The sequence below is a fragment of the Schistocerca americana genome, chromosome 11 (genome assembly GCF_021461395.2).
Source record: "Schistocerca americana isolate TAMUIC-IGC-003095 chromosome 11, iqSchAmer2.1, whole genome shotgun sequence".
Lineage (NCBI taxonomy): Eukaryota > Metazoa > Arthropoda > Insecta > Orthoptera > Acrididae > Schistocerca > Schistocerca americana.
In genome coordinates this window covers 126042053-126061571 of record NC_060129.1, presented here as the reverse complement: position 1 = coordinate 126061571, position 19519 = coordinate 126042053, and the positions used below count along the sequence as shown (strand labels likewise).

General features: G+C 46.8%; 1 protein-coding gene across 1 annotated transcript in view; it reads left to right on the top strand.

The window, feature by feature from the left end:
* LOC124553366 (odorant receptor Or2-like) overlaps positions 1–19519 on the top strand; it is a 122297-nt gene that overhangs the window by 48380 nt on the left and 54398 nt on the right. Inside the window, exon 3 of the mRNA XM_047127238.1 lies at positions 12150–12263. Coding sequence (XP_046983194.1) covers positions 12150–12263 — 114 coding nt within the window. The remainder of the gene's footprint in view (positions 1–12149; positions 12264–19519) is intronic.

The window sequence follows — 19519 nt, the reverse complement described above, 5'->3', positions numbered from 1 at the left end:
GTTATCTCTCACAGTTTCAAACATTCACTGGAGCTGCGTCTTGTTTTCATCATCTTTATACAGAGTGGTAACGTCAATGCGAGAAACATGTTGTCTGCGGTGATCACTACTCACAATACTGTTAAAATACTTCGTGAAACCATACGCAAAGTGTGACAGTTGCTTTAGAAATGAGGTTAAATTTGAAATACTGGGTTAGAATGTCTCCGTTTTTGTTTGACAAACCCGTGGATAGCATACTGTGAATTTGACAGACAAGCTTTATTGTTTACAGAGGTCTTAACGAAGTTCAGCCGAATGTACAGATTCCATGAGAAGTACTTTGTCATTATTTGGGGGCAGGTTTCTCAGACAAAAGGAAACCTTGAAAACGTTGTCAATGACAAGCTGCATCTAGGGATTTCCATAAAACGAAGTAGCTTGTTGTTTCACTTCAGTTTAACACATCATGTAGGGTGGCAGGTGGATTTTGAATATTCGTTGCTGTATTCACAGGAGCCTGAAAACTATTTTTGCAGTCTGCCAGAAAGCGATGAACATACTGACCATAATATCCAGTCTGCAAGTCCACATTCTCCTTGTGCTTACTGAAAGAAGATGTTCCTTCTTACAATTTACTTAGCGGGATCGGGGACTATGACTAAAAATAACAGTTTTGAGTTCTAACTGATTAATACAGGGTTATTCTAAATGATGGACCAATTTTCAGAACTTCGTATTTATTCAGATACAAATCAAAAATCAACAAGCTTTATATCAGTGAAAAGAGCGGCAGTCTCCGCGGAATGCCGACGTCCAATACTTAGTTCTCATGGCCGGCACGGTAGCTCAGCGTGTTCGGTCAGAGGGTTAGCCGCCCTCTGTAATAAAAAAAAAAACCGAGTGAATGAATCAATAATGAACTTCAACGGGCGTCAGGTGACGTCCGCCACGAACAATTGCAAACGAACTATAACGAACAAAATGAGATTAAAAACAAAAATAGTGTGCGTGACGGATTGTCAGTCCTCTGGGCCTGAGTTCGATTCCCGGCTAGGTCGGGGAATTTTCCCCGGCCAGGAACTGGGTGTTGTGCTGTGCTCATCATCATCCTGTCACCCTCATCGACTGCAGGTCGCCGAAGTGGCGTCAAATTGAAAGACCGGCACCCGGCGAAAGGCTGCCCGACGGGGACCCCTAGCCATACGATTAAATTAAATTAAAAAATAATGTTTGACATCAATTTATAATTTTAATAATTTGTAATTATTTAGTTTTTAGTAATTATTTAATAATTAGAAATGTGATAAATGATAAATGTTCAATGTGGACACCAATTGCTACACGGCAAACATGCATGCGGAAGCCAAACTCGTTCCACACATGCGAAAGCGAATCTGCTTTTACTGAGTGCACGGCAGCAGTGATCAGGTTCGGTCGTTCAGAGTGGTCGGTAGAAGTGGGACGTAAACGGCTTCTTTCACATAACCCTATAATAAATAGTCGCAGGGTTTGCGATCAGGAGACCTCGGTGGTCAGATGTGCAGAGGCTAGTCCTCAAGTCCCCTGCGACCGATCCAAAGCTGAGGAAGGGAGTCACTCAAAAAGCCTCGTACGTCATGGTGCCAATGGGGCGGAGCTCCATACTGTTGGAAAATGAATTTTTGCGACTCTTCCATAACTTGAGGGAACAGCCATTGTTCCAAGATGTTCAGGTACCTGATTCCCGTTACAGTTCTTTCCGCAAAGAAAAATGGTCCGAAAACCTTTGTACTGGATACGGCACAGAGCGTGTTGATCTTCGGTCAGTCTCTTTCGTGTTGCAATGGTGAACTTGGATTTTCCAAACCCCTTATGCGAACACTGTGTCTGTTGACACAGTGTCGCTACATCACTAAAAATTAGACGCTGTAGAAATGCGACATCCTCCATCTTTGCTAGCACATAACCACAAAACGCGAGACGCTTCTCTTTGTCATTGGGGTTGAGAGTCTGCACAAGTCGTAATTGGTAGGCCAAACGCCACCTAAGAATTTTCCATACAGGTGGTTGGGGTATTCCAAGTTCTCAACTGGCTTTATTGGTAGACTTACTGCGACTGGGCACAAAACTTTCTGGAGTCCATCGGACATCATCCTCTGAAACACGCGGCTGGCCTGTGCTTTTCCTTTGCACACACTCCCAGTCTGTTTAAATTGCTTAAAGGAGTGGCTAATGCTTTTGGGAGTTGGTGGTTGAATACCGACTTTGGTACGAAATGCCCGCTGCACTGCAATTTGCGACTCACTTTCCGCGAACTGAAGAACACAGAAAACCTTGAGATCCACAGTCGCCATCTCGCTCACAACTGACAGTGAAACCGAATGGCGGCCCTATTGCTGAGCGAACTCTACCGGCCACTTCTGAAACCATCGCCGCCCGCCCGCCGCCGCCAGCCAGAAACTTTGAAACTTCCTCTTTTCATTGGTATAAAGCTTGTTCATCTTGCATTTGTACTTAAATACATACGAATTTTTGAAAATGGGTCCATCATTTAGAATAACCCTGTATATTTAGTAAAAGTTTACACGCACATAATAATATTCCTAATGATAATACACTACTGGCCATTAAAATTGCTACACCACGAAGATGACGTGCTACAGACGCGAAATTTAGCCGACAGGAAGAAGATGCTGTGATATGCAAATGATTAGCTTTTCAGAGCATTCACACAAGGTTGGCGCCGGTGGCGACACCTACAACGTGCTGACATGCCGAAAGTTTCCGACCGATTTCTCATACACAAACAGCAGTTGACCAGCGTTGCCTGGTGAAACGTTATTGTGATGCCTCGTGTAAGGAGGAGAAATGCGTACCATCACGTTTCCGACTTTGATAAAGGTCGGATTGTAGCCTATCGCGATTTCGGTTTATCGTATCGCGACATTGCTGCTCGTGTTGCTCGAGATCCAATGACTGTTAGCAGAATATCAAATCGGTGGGTTCAGGAGGGTAATACGGAACGCTGTGCTGGATCCCAACGGCCTCGTATCACTAGCAGTCGAGATGACAGGCATCTTATCCGCACGGCTGTAACAGATCGTGCAGCCACGTCTCGATGCCTGAGTCAACAGATGGGGACGTTTGCAGGACAACAACCATTCGCACGAACAGTTCGACGACGTTTGCAGCATCACGGACTATCAGCTCGGAGACCATGGCTGCGGTTACCCTTCACAGTGCATCACAGACAGGAGCGCCTGCGATGGTGTACTCCATAACGAACGTGCGTGCACGAAAGGAAAAACGACATTTTTTTCGGATGAATCCAGGTTCTGTTTACAGCATCATGATGTTTGCATCCGTGTTTGGCGACATCACGGTGAACGCACATTAGAAGCGTGTATTCGTCATCGCCATACTGGCATATCACCCGGCGTGATGGTATGGGGTGCCATTGGTTACACGTGTCGGTCACCTCTTGTTCGCATTGACGGCACTTTGAACAGTGGACTTTACATTTCAGATGTGTTACGAACTGTGACTCTACCCTTCATTCGATTCCTGTGAAACGCTACATTTTAGCAGGAAAATGCACGACCTCATGTTGCAGGTCCTGTACGGGCCCTTCTGTATACAGAAAATGTTCGACTGTTGCACTGGCCAACACATTCTCCAGATCTCTCACCAATTGAAAACGTCTGGTCGATGGTGGCCGAGCAACTGGTTCATCACAATATGCCAGTCACTACTCTTGATGAACTGTGGTATCGTGTTGAAGCTGCATGGGCAGCTGTACCTGTACACGCCATCCAAGCTCTGTTTGACTCAATGCCCAGCCGTATCAAGGCCGTTATTACGGCCAGAGGTGGTTGTTCTGGGTACTGAATTCTCAGGATCTATGCACCGAAATTGCGTGAAAATGTAATCACATGTCAGTTCTAGTATAATACATTTGTCCAACGAATACCCGTTTATCATCTACATTTCTTCTTGGTGTAGCAATTTTAATGGCCAGTAGAGTATAATGAAACGGGTGCATACTGCGTCACACGCAATGGTTGCTTAAAGAAGTAAATAGGACAAACTACTGGTTGGTCGTTTGGAATAAGATTTCAGGAACACCTTAATTTAAATAGCCCGCAGTCTACATTAACAGGGCACTTACGCGTGGAGGGGCACAGCATCACTCGCCGTTCAGAAAATTTAAAAATACTTCATGAAAAGAAAGAAGCCATATATTGAATGTGGTAGGGGATGTGGAAATTTCTAGACATAAGAAAGGAAACACGCAACCAATTGGATTTAAACCACCAAAGCATTCTGGCTAATTTTGATTGTTTGTATGATTAGGTGTTAAAGTGCGCGTCATTTATGACGGCGGCCGAGTTTAGGTTCGTTCTGCGCATCTGACGTCACAAAACACAGTCAGCCAATGAACAGAGAACGATGTTGCCAGAGCCCGACTGCAGTGCAGAGCACGGACGAGTGTCTTCAGTTTTAGAAACGTTCAGTCATAAATAAAGTAACTGAACAAAAGCAATGTCTTGATAACACACTTTCTTTTATAGAAAGTTTGGAAAAGCATTCTTTATACCAATTGCTTCATATTCTATTAATTAATTAAACGAAATAGCCAATAAGCCTGCTAATTCCGGCTATAGCAAGGAAAGGCGGTTGTATCATTCTCACTAACCGCTTTTTCGCAATAAAGAACAGCGGTAATTGTTTATTTCCTATTGTACCTCGATGAAACGTGAGTAATTCATAGTCATAGCAACGGTGTTTTCGGTATTTTGCGTTATATTTTAAAGTGCTTTGTGAGTTCTGATCAGTGACAAGCTGCATTAGTGTGAGGTTAAAGTGTTTGGCTGTGAAGCGAAAGCAAACCTTGTTTGGTGCTTAATATTTTCTTTATCTAAAAACAATATTGGAGTGACTTACTTCATGAATTTTATTCGTATGAACGTAATTTTCTGAAATTTCTAGTAGCAACTAAAATCTACCATACGGAAAGTATACGCTGTGGACTTTTACCTCTGCAAACTCTTCAAAATTTCGTGCAATGGTTTACTACATTTAATACTGCACAATTACTGCGTTGAACATCGAAACAAAATTAACTAATTATTGGGGGGAAGGCATCAGTCAAGAAGATGTGTAAAAATCAAATTTTTGGGCCAAATAGTTTTTGTGAAATCGAATGATAAGTGTGTCAAAGCAGTCGGAACACCATGTGTCTGCACAGGCGAGCAGTGCAGTGATGACAAAATGCGGGCAGCACGTCTCTGTAGCAGCGAAAGGGTTAATGCGGCCGTGGTGGCTTTACTTCATAATCTGCGCGCTCCCCCCTAAACGTAAGTTTGCGAACTATACTATACTATGGCGCTGCTTCTCTTGGCGCGTACAACTGGCAACGCAGCAATCTCCCGCGTCTGGGCGGGCATGCGCGAACCGCCAAGATAAAAGAATTGAACTATAGTACGTAATAAAATTCTGTATTATTCTCGCTCGCAATGGTAGTGACCCAGCGCTCCTACTCATGGGTATATGACGTCACGCTGTCCACACGGATAGCCAGCCAGTCTCTTTGTCGTTTGTGCGGCCCGCTTTTGTGTCACCCTGCACAGAGCTGCCCTACGGTCACACTGGTAAGACACTGCCGCCTGATACATTCCACATAGTAATTTGCATAGAGCCCCGACTAATCATGTCAGCAATGGCAATTCTTTATCGCCAATTCCGTCCCTTTTTAAAAACTTTTAGAGTCCGGTCACTATAAAATATTTTCATTTTAGATGCAGGCAAATTTTAGAGAACGGAGCAAGTCTTGTTTACCTTTCGCTCGCCATAGTATCGATGATATTCTACGAATAGTAAATTTTGACTAGAATCGACGGGTATGCCGATGATCTTTCAACGTCGTCAGTATATTTTAGATATTCCTTTATTGGTGTTAATATCCAAAAAACGTCGTGACACTGTACTTTCCTTTTTACTATGTAGATTGTATCTGATGATGGGCTTTTAAGCCACGAAACCGGTATAAATGATAATAATAACGAGCGTATGGCATTGGTGGCCGGGAGACCCATCGCGGGGCGGTTCGGCAGCCGCTCCACAGGTTCTTTAACGCCTCTACAGCGACTTGCGAGTGAATGAGGATAGAATGATGATGAAAGACGCACAACACCCAGTCATCTCGCGGCAGAGAAAATCCCTGACCGCGTCGAGAATCGAACCCGGGACCCCGCGCGCGGGAAGCGAGAACGCTACCGCAAGACCACTAGCCACGGACTACGAAACCGGTTACAATTTAATAACCAGTTATGTCGGCGTAAGCGGAGTTCTTACTAACATCATGCCTGTCAACAGCTACGTTTGCCAGGAATATAAAATAGTTTTTGACATACAGGGAGACAATTATTGAGCTATATGAAATAAAATCGTAACTTCTGAACGGTTTGCTTTAGGACGTTCAAACTGCGTGGTTGGCCGCGGTTGGTTAGTATGGTCTGGTTTAGCGACGGAGCCCACTTCCATTTGGATGTGTTCGTCAGTAAGCAAAATTGGCACATTTCGGGGACTGAGAATCTGCATTTCGCGATGGAGAAGTCTCTTCACCCTCAACAGGGGACTGTGTTGTTAGCAGTGCCCAGTTACAGAATTATCGGTGCGATATTCCTCGACGGAACGGTGACTACCGAATGGTACGTGAAGGTTTTGGAAGATTATTTCATCCTAATGATTCAAACTGACCCTGATTTCGACAGAATGTGCTTCATGCAAGACGCAGCTCTACCCCATCGAAGCAGGAGAGTGTTTCATATCCTGGAGGAGCACTTTGGGAACCGCATTGGTATTGGCCTCGATTGGACCCCATATTCTCCAGATGTGAACACATGTGACTCCTTTTTGTGGGCCTACATTAAAGACAAGGTGTACAGCAATAACCCCAAAATCGTTGCTGAGATGAAAACAGCCAATCAGGAGGTTATGGACAGCATCGATGTACCGACACTTCAGCGGGTCATGCAGAATTTCGCTACTCGTCTGTGCCACATCATCGCCAATGATGACAGGTGAATCGAAGGTGTCATAACCTAAATCCGAGTATCAGTAGTGACGTTTACATGTTGAATAAAGTGTTTGCACGCTGTAGTTTGTAACTAATTTACGTTTTTTTTTTCGTATACAGAGTCCGGCAGAGAAATGTATACACACTTTAAGGAACGAAAAGTATTACTTATATGTTCATTTTACATTTAATAATTGAACACAGATGTTGTACAACCTTAAGTTTAGCGCATGGTTACTTTAAATATTCAAAATGTTCACCGTTGGCGGGTGTACACATGACAGAACGACGATGACGAAAATGATGTATTGTAGGTTCGCAGGAGAGCTTCTGTAAAGTTTGGAAGGTAGGAGACGAGATACTGGCAGAAGTAAAGCTGTGGGTACCGGGCGTGAGTCGTGCTTCGGTAGCTCAGATGGTAGAGCACTTGCCCGCGAAAGGCAAAGGTCCCGAGTTCGAGTCTCGGTCGGGCACACAGTTTTAATCTGCCAGGAAGTTTCATATCAGCGCACACTCCACTGCAGAGTGAAAATCTCATTCTTGTCATTGATGCATTTGATTGTTAGGCGGGTTGGTAGTTCTGTTTCAAATTCCCGCTTCCACTGACGTCGCACTTCAACGGCATTATCAAACTTGAAAATCCACTTCACAATCCATTTCCGTTGCTCGAACATCAAGCGTGCTCCAGCCATCTTGTTTTGTCAGTACCAAGATGAAAGTACTAACATCTGTTGAGCCAAAGATCATACTACACCACACTCGTAACTCAAATCGAACGACAATATCGATATCTAGATAGAGCCTGGCAAAGAGTGTATACATTTTTCTGGCGGACTCTGAAGTTTGATAATTGTCACCATGTAAGATAGAGTCAGTCAGACAGCGTGGCTGGTGATCCACAAAGAGCGAGGCATAACGTAGAAACTCCCATCCCTTCATGAAACTTTGCCAGCTGATAGTTACTACTGACATACGTGTGATTTGTATGTGTTTCGTTGGATTTGTTTTCCTGTATTATTATCTTGAATATCATATTCCATACACATTTCTGTTCAGTAAACCAATCGTTTCAGTGAAGAGCCTTTCGTGTATTATTACAAGTTGCCAACTGACTTTAAAACAACTAAACTTAAATCCACCTGAACAGACCATGAAGGTCTAACGGTACCGACCGGTCGCCGTGTCATCCTCAGCCTATAGGTGTCAAAAAATGGTTCAAATGGCTCTGAGCACTATGGGACTTAACATCTTAGGTCATCAGTCTCCTAGAACTTAGAACTACTTAAACCTAAGGACATCACACACATCCATGCCCAAGGCAGGATTCGAACCTGCGACTGTAGCAGTCCCGCTGTTCCGGACTGCAGCGCCTAGAACCGCACGGCCATTCCGGCCGGCTTATAGGTGTCACTGGAAGCGGATATGGAGGGGCATGTGGTCAGCACAGCACTCTCCTGGCTGTACGTCATTCTACGAGACCGGAGCCGCTACTTCTCAATCAAGTAGCTCCTCACTTTGCCTCACAAGGGCTGAGTGCACCCTGCTTGCCAAAAGCACTCGGCAGACTGAATGGTCACCCATCCAAGTGCTAGCCGAACCCAACAGTGCTTAACTTCAGTGATCTGATGGGAACCGGTGATACCAATGTGGCAAGGCCATTCGCAGGGTTGACTATTAGGAGCAGACAATATTGATAATCATTCAGGTAGTCCACTGTGCACAGAATTCAGTAGTGTTTCTGAGGGGCGGTTCTGTGTTGAGGGTCATTCTGGGGCAGAAATGAATCAGAGGTATTTCCCACATTACCATAGCACTGGGCGTCTTCTAAAGGGTGGAAAGGATGAGCACTCTCTCCTTCAGCAGAGAGACACTGCACGAGTGCTGACACATCTGTTACAATCTGACAGCTTGGGTTCGCTGTCATGGTTCAAAATGGTTCAAATGGCTCTGAGCACTATGGGACTCAACTGCTGAGGTCATTAGTCCCCTAGAACTTAGAACCAGTTAAACCTAACTAACCTAAGGACATCACAAACATCCATGCCCGAGGCAGGATTCGAACCTGCGACCATAGCGGTCTTGCGGTTCCAGACTGCAGCGCCTTTAACCGCACGGCCACTTCGGCCGGCTCGCTGTCATCAATCACCCTCCTGGCCACATGCGATTTTCATCTGGTGCTAAAATTCAAGGAAGCCCTCCAAGGACTTCACTTTGATAGTGATAAAGCGGTGCAAACAGCGGTGAGATTGTGGTTCCTTCAATAAAAGTCAAACACTCTATACAATGACAGTGTCAACAAACTGGTCTCTTGTTGGGAGAAATTTGTTCGTCGCCAGGGAGACTATGTTGAGAAATTAATACACTAAAGAGCCAAAGAAACTGTTATACTTGCCTAATATCGTGTAGGGCCCCCGTGAGCACGCAGAAGTGCCGCAACACGACGCGACATGGATTGGACTGATGTCTGAAGTAGTGCTGGACGGAACTGAATGAATGAATGAATCCAGCAGGGCTGTCCATTAATCTGTAAGAGTACGGGAGGGGGGGCGGGGGGGGGGGAGGTGGAGATGTCTTCCGAACAGCACGTTACAAGGTATCGCAGATACGCTCAATAATGTTTGTGTCTGGGGAGTTTAAGCTGAGAAGAGTGTTCCTGGAGCACTGTAGCAATTCTGGATGTGTGAAGTGTAGAATTGTCCTGCTGGAATTGCCCAAGCCGATCGGAATGCACAATGTACATGAATGGGTGCCGGTGATCAGACAGGATGCTTATGCATGTGTCACGTGACAGAGTCGTATCTAGACGTATCAGGGGTCCCATATCACTCTAGCTGCACATGCCGCACACCATTACAGAACCTCCACCAGCTTGAACAGTCCTCTGCTGAGATGCAGGGTCCACGGATTCATGAGGTTGTCTCCATACCCGTGCATCTCCATCCACCCAATAACATTTAATATGAGACTCATCCGACCAGGCAACATGTTTCCAGTCATCATCAGTCCAGTGTAGGTGCTGACGGGCCCAGAAAGCTTTGTGTCGTGCAGTCATCAAGGGTAAACGTGTGGTCTTTGGCTCCAGAAGCCCATATCGATGATGTTTGGTTGAATAGTTCGCAGTGGCCTAGCGGTTCTAGGCGCTTCAGTCCGGAACCACGCTACTTCTACGGTCGCAAGTTCGAATACTGCTTCGGGCATGGATGTGTGTGATGTCATAAGGTTAGTTAGGTTTAAGTAGTCCTAAGTTCAGACGTTAAGTCCCATAGTGCCCAGAGCCATTTGAACCATTTTGAATGGTTCGCACACTGACACTTGTTGGTGGCCCAGCTCTGAAATCTGTAGCAATTTGTGGAAGCGTTGCACTTCTGTCACGTTGAGCGATTCTCTACAGTCGTCATTGGTCCCTTTCTTGCAGGATCTTTTTCCGGCTGCAGCGATGTCAGAGATGAATATTTTACAGATTCTTGATATTCACTGTACACTCGTGAAATGGTCGTACGGGAAAATCCCGACTTCATCACTGTCTCGGAAGTGCTTTGTCCCATCGCCTGTGCGGCGACTGTAACACCACGTTCAAAGTCACTTAAATCTTGGTAACCTGCCGTTGCAGCAGCAGCAGCCGGTCTAACAACTGTGCCAGGCACTTGTTGTCTTATATAGGGGTTGTCTACCACAGCGCCGTATTCTGCCTGTTTACGTATCTCTGTATTTGAATACGCATTCCTATACCAGATACTTTGGCGCTTCACTGTGTGTCGACATGAAGAACAACAACGCGGAATGTTAATGAAGTTTGCCGGCCGAAGTGGCCGTGTGGTTAAAGGCGCTGCAGTCTGGAACCGCAGGACCGCTACGGTCGCAGGTTCGAATCCTGCCTCGGGCATGGATGTTTGTGATGTCTTTAGGTTAGTTAGGTTTAACTAGTTCTAAGTTCTAGGGGACTAATGACCTCAGCAGTTGAGTCCCATAGTGCTCAGAGCCATTTGAACCATTTTTTTGTTAATGAAGTTTATTTTATTTCAAAAGCTTTAAGAGTGTTCTCACGAAAAAATTCGGAGGCATTACTTTTCATCGCTGCCTTGTAAAACATGTTTGGAATCTTTGTACCACTTGACAGTCTTATCAAGACCCGACTGAAAATTTGTGCAGTTTTTTTTCAGACAGTACTTCATTACAGGTAAGTGCATCTTATGTGAGGAGTATGAGGTTACTATCAAGGCCGTTAATACACAACATGAACCGCAAATAACGCAACATACTTGCCTGGGGCACAACTGAAGTTACTTCTACACCAGTCGACCGTCCTCCATTCTAGATTGTTGTGAATTGGCAGGAGCCAATTCACGGGGTTCGAGGAAGCCGAAAGGCACGCGTTTAAGCTCACGCAGGCTGGCGTGAGGTCTGGAACAGGTAAAGTAATTATACTATCAAGAAAAGTACGTAGCTTCAGGAATTCTTAACTTTAATCCATAATTGGTGAACATCGGTCTGACGGTACATGAATCACAACCTTGGCGCCTTGCTAGGTCGTAGGAAATGACGTAGCTGAAGGCTATGCTAAACTATCGTCTCGACAATTGAGAGCGTAATTTGTCAGTGAACCATCTCTAGCAAAGTCGGTTGTACAACTGGGGCGAGTGCTAGGAAGTCTCTCTAGACCTGCCGTCTGGCGGCGCTCGGTCTGCAATCACTGATAGTGGCGACACGCGGGTCCGACGTATACTAACGGACCGCGGCCGGTTTAAAGGCTACCACCTAGCAAGTGTGGTGTCTGGCGGTGACACCACACGGATAACGTGCTGTGTCCTGTCTACCATGAAATCCTCAATCCTGTAACAGTCTGCACTTGATACGCTATAGGATAATAAACATTGATGTTGTATCGAGTTAAACGCTTTTGAGGACTCAAGAAATACTGTGTCTGTCTGACTGCTTTGATCCATAGGTTTTGATGGTGTTATGAGAAAAACGTGCGAATTTTGTTTTATGTGACAAATGACCTCAGATTCAATGCTATTGTCCCATATGTAAACACAAGACGAAGATTCTCGTTTTTGGATGCACCTCGCGTGCAGTTAACTCCCCTCTAACGTTCTCTTGTGTGTGTCAGCTCTTCCGCAGTGGCATCGACTGGGGCCTGGTGACCAAGATGCTCTTCACGTTCGTCGCCTACATGTTCGAGACGGGCATGTTCTGCATGTTCGGGCAGGCCATCACGGACCAGGTGAGCGCGCGTCATGCCTTCACGGTGAGCAGTTTGTCAGCCCCATGCTGGAGACGTAGGAGGGTGGTTTAGAAAGTAAAGTAACATGTCACATGTGGGGAAGGGCTTACGTAGGACATCTGAGGTACAGAAAGGCGCTAGGATACTGGTGCATCACTATCTGGCAAAAAAAAATTGAGCACACAGAAGGAGACGAGGCAACGAAACGAATCTCCGCCACTTTATAGAGTATACGATGTATTACAAAATTAAGTCAGATTCATAAAGAACTTGGCATATGAGTCCACTTATCAGAATAACTTTCATCTACATCTACATACATTCTCCGCAATCCACCATACGGTGCGTGGCGGAGGGTACCTCGTACCACAACTAGCATCTTCTCTCCCTGTTCCACTCCCAAACAGAACGAGGGAAAAATGACTGCCTATAGGCCTCTGTACGAGCCTTAATCTCTCTTATACTTGTCCTATTTCCGCGAAATATAAGTTGGCGGCAGTAAAATTGTACTGCTGTCAGCCTCAAATGGTGGTTCTCTAAATTTCCTCAGTAGCGATTCACGAAAAGAACGCCTCCTTTCCTCCAGAGACTCCCACCCGCGTTCCTGAAGCATTTCCGTAACACTCGCGTGATGATCAAACCTACCAGTAACAAATCTAGCAGCCCGCCTCTGAATTGCTTCTATGTCCTCCCTCAATCCGACCTGACAGGGATCCCAAACTCTCGAACAGTACTCAAGAATAGATCGTATTAGTGTTTTATAAGCGGTCTCCTTTACAGATGAACCACATCTTCCCAAAATTCTACCAATGAACCGAAGACGACTATCCGCCTTCCCCACAACTGCCATTACATGCTTGTCCCACTTCATATCGCCCAAATATTTAATCGATGTGACTGTGTCAAGCGCTACACTACTAATGAAGTATTCAAACATTACGGGATTATTTTTCCTATTCATCTGCATTAATTTACATTTACCTATATTTAGAGTTAGCTGCCATTCTTTACACCAATCACAAATCCTGTCCAAGTCATCTTGTATCCTTCTACAGTCACTCAACGACGACACCTTCCTGTACACCACGGCATCATCAGCAAACAGCCGCACATTGCTATCCACCCTATCCAAAATATCATTTATATAGATAGAAAACAACAGCGGACCTACCACACTTCCCTGGGCACTCCAGATGATACCCTCACCTCCGATGAACACTCACTTTGCCCCTCTTTGGCCTGAATGAACGCACTGATTTGGCTCAGAAGGGTTTCACAAAGCCATTGTATCCTCTCCTGAGCCAAGCTGGCCCAAAACCAACAGCCATGTATTTTAAGATATTACTTTATTTTGTTGTGAAGGCAACCAGTTTTGTCATTTCATTAGCCCATCTTCAGGCCCCATGCACATCAATCCAAATAAACGAACCTGTCGCATAGCGCCACAAATCACTAGATATCGTGAATTCCAACGAAAAACACAAAGCAGTCAAGCCTAAAGTAAAAGTTTAAAACGAACATGGAATCCGTATGTGGTGCATCTTTATAGATTGAATTGACGATATCCAATGGTTTATGGTGCTATATGACAAGTCTGTTTATTTGGATAGATGCGAATGGTGTCTGAAGATGACATAATGAAATGCCGTAACTGTTTCCTCCACAATAAAATAAAGTTATATCTTAAAGTACACGGCTGCTGGTGAATTTGATTGATATTGACAATTACTTAAGCAGCCGACGTCCCCTGGCCATGATGGACCAACAGAGACAGTTGTGACTGGCCTTTGATACCCTGGATACTTGCACTGGGTCAGAGTTGAAATACACTCCTGGAAATGGAAAAAAGAACACATTGACACCGGTGTGTCAGACCCACCATACTTGCTCCGGACACTGCGAGAGGGCTGTACAAGCAATGATCACACGCACGGCACAGCGGACACACCAGGAACCGCGGTGTTGGCCGTCGAATGGCGCTAGCTGCGCAGCATTTGTGCACCGCCGCCGTCAGTGTCAGCCAGTTTGCCGTGGCATACGGAGCTCCATCGCAGTCTTTAACACTGGTATCATGCCGCGACAGCGTGGACGTGAACCGTATGTGCAGTTGACGGACTTTGAGCGAGGGCGTATAGTGGGCATGCGGGAGGCCGAGCGGACGTACCGCCGAATTGCTCAACACGTGGGGCGTGAGGTCTCCACAGTACATCGATGTTGTCGCCAGTGGTCGGCGGAAGGTGCACGTGCCCGTCGACCTGGGACCGGACCGCAGCGACGCACAGATGCACGCCAAGACCGTAGGATCCTACGCAGTGCCGTAGGGGACCACACCGCCACTTCCCAGCAAATTAGGGACACTGTTGCTCCTGGGGTATCGGCGAGGACCATTCGCAACCGTCTCCATGAAGCTGGGCTATGGTCCCGCACACCGTTAGGCCGTCTTCCGCTCACGCCCCAACATCGTGCAGCCCGCCTCCAGTGGTGTCGCGACAGGCGTGAATGGAGGGACGAATGGAGACGTGTCGTCTTCAGCGATGAGAGTCGCTTCTGCCTTGGTGCCAATGATGGTCGTATGCGTGTTTGGCGCCGTGCAGGTGAGCGCCACAATCAGGACTGCATACGACCGAGGCACACAGGGCCAACACCCGGCATCATGGTGTGGGGAGCGATCTCCTACACTGGCCGTACACCACTGGTGATCGTCGAGGGGACACTGAATAGTGCACGGTACATCCAAACCGTCATCGAACCCATCGTTCTACCATTCCTAGACCGGCAAGGGAACTTGCTGTTCCAACAGGACAATGCACGTCCGCATGTATCCCGTGCCACCCAACGTGCTCTAGAAGGTGTAAGTCAACTACCCTGGCCAGCAAGATCTCCGGATCTGTCCCCCATTGAGCATGTTTGGGACTGGATGAAGCGTCGTCTCACGCGGTCTGCACGTCCAGCACGAACGCTGGTCCAACTGAGGCGCCAGGTGGAAATGGCATGGCAAGCCGTTCCACAGGACTACATCCAGCATCTCTACGATTGTCTCCATGGGAGAATAGCAGCCTGCATTGCTGCGAAAGGTGGATATACACTGTACTAGTGCCGACATTGTGCATGCTCTGTTGCCTGTGTCTATGTGCCTGTGGTTCTGTCAGTGTGATCATGTGATGTATCTGACCCCAGGAATGTGTCAATAAAGTTTCCCCTTCCTGGGACAATGAATTCACGGTGTTCTTATTTCAATTTCCAGGAGTGTACTAGCCAGTCCCACTCGCGTTGTGTCAGGGTGTCTTGATATCCACGGGAGTACCTCAACATCACACAGACAGTTCGTAGAATCATGTGCCAAGTGTAGTCGAGCATTGCCCTGTTGGAAAGTAGCACCACGATACTGTTACATCTGAGGTAGCACATAAGGACGCACGATGATCTCGAAGACCCATTGTGCTGTCAGAGTTCCATCAGTCACTATAGCTCAAGACCTGAAGTCATATCTGATGGCTCCCCACACCATTACCCAAGGGGTAACACCACTGTGCGGCTCCAAAACATTGGGAGGATGGGGCATCTCTCCATGTCCCGCTATACTCGCTGACTACAGTCATCCGAGACAGTGCACAAATACGGTTCATTGCTGTACACAATATGACGCCGTTGATGAACATTTCATGGTTCCTGGTTATGGCATCACTCCAAACAGTGCCTTTTGTACTGTGGCCCTAACAGAAGCCTGTTTATGACATGGTAATTCTGTAGTCTGGATGCAGATAGTGTCCAGCGAATGGACCAGGATGACAATACACTATGTGATCAAAAGTATCCGGACATCCCTAAAAACATACGTTTTTCATATTAAGCGCATTATGCTGCCACCTACTGCCAGGTACTCCATATCAGCGAACTAAGTAGTCATTAGACATGGTGAGAGAGCAGAAAGGGGCACTCCAAACATAGTCAGGTGATTGGGTATCACTTGTGTCATACGTCTGTACGCGATATTTCTACACTCCCAATCATCCCTAGGTCCACTGTTTCAAATGTGATAGTGAATTGGAAACGTGAACAGCACTGAAGCGTACAGGCCGACCTCGTCTGTTGACTGACAGAGACTGCCAACAGTTGAACAGGGTCGTAACGTGTAATAGGCAGACGTCTATCCACACCTTCACACGGGAATTCCAAACTGCATCAGGGTCCACTACAAGTACTATGACAGGCGGGAGGTGAGAAAACTTGGATTTCCTCGTCGATGGGCAGCTCGTAAGCCACATATCACGCTGGTAAAAGCCAAACGACGCCTCGCTTGGAGCGTAAACATTGGACGATTGGAGGACAAACGTTGTGTAAAATGACGAATCGCGGTACACAATGTGGCGATCCGAAGGCAGGGTGTTTGTATGGCGAATGCCCAGTGAACGTCATCTGCCAGCGTGTGTAGTGCCAACAGTAAAATTCGGAGACGGCGGTGTTATGGTGTGGTCGTGTTTTTCATGGAGGGGGCTTGCACCCCTTGTTGTTTTGCGTGGCACTATCACAGCACAGGCCTACATTGATGTTTTAAGCACCTTCGTGCTTCCCACTGTTGAAGAGCAATTCGGGGATGGCGATTGCATCTTTCAATCGATCCAACACCTGTTCATAATGCTAGGCCTATGGCGGAGCGGTTACAGGACAATAACATCCCTGTAATGGACTGGGCTGCACAGAGTCCTGACCTGACTCCTATAGAACACCTTTGGGATGTATTGTAACGCCGACTTCGTGCCAGACCTCACCGAGCGACATCGATACCTCTCCTCAGTGCAGCACTCCGTGAAGAATGGGTCGACATTCCCCAAGAAACCTTCCAGCACCTGACTGAACGTATGCCTGCGAGAGTGGAAGCTGTTATCAAGCCTAAGGCTTGGGCCAACACCATATTGAATTCCAGCATTAGCGATGGAGGGCGCCACGAACTTGTAAGTCATTTTCAGCCAGGTGTCCGGATACTTTTGATCACATAGTGTAATGTCACAGGGAGTAAATTACTTGTTCTCAGGTGACAAGTACAGATGTGAAGGGCGTATGCTGTCGTTGGTGCGCTACACGGCGATGGTCAGGCGTGATCGACAGGAATATTGAAGATCAGTATGGCTGTTCTCGCGTCCGTGTAGTGCAACATTGAGTCACTGTCACACTTGAATACCCCACAAATCTGGATATCGCACGATTTGACCAGCCGGCCATGTGGAGACACACAACGAGGCTCCTTTCAAACTCAGTCAGATGCTGATAACGCTGTCTCGCAGGAGTACGTGACACCCCTGTGTTCTTCACAGTGATCACCCAACATCTGATACTGTGAACGTCCCTCATGTGCCCTGCACGGCCTGGTTCAAATGGCTCTGAGCACTATGGGACTTAACATCTGAGGTCATCAGTTCCCTTGACTTAAAACTACTTAAACCTAAGGACATCACACACATCCATGTCCAAGGCAGGATTCGAACCTGCGACTATGTTGTTTTAATGACCTACTAAAGCTGTTACAGTTAGCAGTAAATCTGTGATCGCAAAGTCGTGGTTTCGCCTTGTTAATGTTGTTAATAGTGGCTCGATGGTCCATGTGCATGTACTACCATGTTCTATAATTCGACCTATTGCGCCATGAAGAACTGAAGAACCATTCTTGCATCAGTGCCTGTCAGAGCTCCTGAAGTGTCGTAGGGGTTTGAAGACGTGCAGCGATACGTCGACCGAGAGCATCCCAGACGTGCTCGATGGGGTTTAGGTCTGGAGAACAGGCAGCCACTCCATTCGCCTGATATGTTTCGAGGAACTCCACGATGAAAGCTCGGTGGGGCCATGCGTTATCATCCATCAGGAGGAAGGCTGGACGCACCGCACCCCTGAAAAGACGGACATACTGGTGCAAAATGACGTCCCTATACACCTGACCTGTTGCAGTTCGAAACTTCCTGGCAGATTAAAACTGTGTGCCCGACCGAGACTCGAACTTTCTTTCAGGAGTGCTAGTTCTGCAAAGTTCGCAGGAGAGCTTCTGTAAAGTTTGGAAGGTAGGAGACGAGATACTGGCAGAAGTAAAGCTGTGAGTACCGTGCGTGAGTCGTGCTTCGGTGGCTCAGATGGTAGAGCACTTGTCCGCGAAAGGCAAAGATCCCGAGTTCGAGTCTTGGTCGGGCACACAGTTTTAATCTGCCAGAAAGTTTCATATCAGCGCACACTCTGCTGCAGAGTGAAAACCTGTTACAGTTCGTCTGTCAAAGAAATGCCAGGGGTTTATGTGCAGCAATCATAATCCTACCCCACACCATCTAACAAGGACTCCATACAGGTCCCTTTCAAGGACATTAAGGCGTTCATATCTGGTTCCTGGTTCACGCCAGATGAACACCCGGCGAGAATCACTGTTCAGACTACACCTGGACTCGTCTGTGAACATTGCCTGGGACCACCGTTCCAATGTCCATGTACTGTGTTCTTCACACCAGGCTTTACTGGCTCTCCTGTGAACAGGGGTCAGTGGAATGCAGCTTGCAGGTCTTCGGGCGAATAAACCATGTCTGTTCAGTCGTCTGTAGACTGTGTGTCTGGAGACACCTGTTCCAGTGGCTGCAGTAAGTTCCTGAGCGAGGCTACTCCGTGGCAGTTTGCAGGCGCTGTTGGTGAGATATCGGTCTTCTTGTGGTGTTGTACACTGTGGACGTCCCGTACTGTAGCGCCTGGACACGATTCCGGTCTGGAGTCGTTGCCATTATCTTGAGATCACACTTTGTGGCACATCGAAGGCCTGTGCAACGACCTGCTGTGTTTGGCTCTGAGCACTATTGGCTTTAACATCTGTGGTCATCAGTTCCCTAGACTTAAAACTACTTACATCTAACTAACCTAAGGACATCACACACATCCATGCCCGAGGCAGGATTCGAACCTGCGACCGCAGCAGCAGCGCGGTTCCGGACTGAAGTGCCTAGAACCGCTCGGCCACATCTACACGGCCTGGCGACAGCACTACACGCGAACAACACAAATGCACTCAGGACGCCACTCCGTTTGTCACTGAGCATTGCATGTCCAATTATTTACATACCTGATGAAGTGAAATTGTGTTTTTGCATGAAGTCATATTGACATATGACCATATCTTTACCGACCGAGGTAGTGCAGTGGTTAGCACACTGGTTTCGCATTCGGGAGGACGACGGTTCAAACCCGCGTCCAGCCATGCTGATTTTCGTCTTCCGTGATTTCTCTAAATGGAT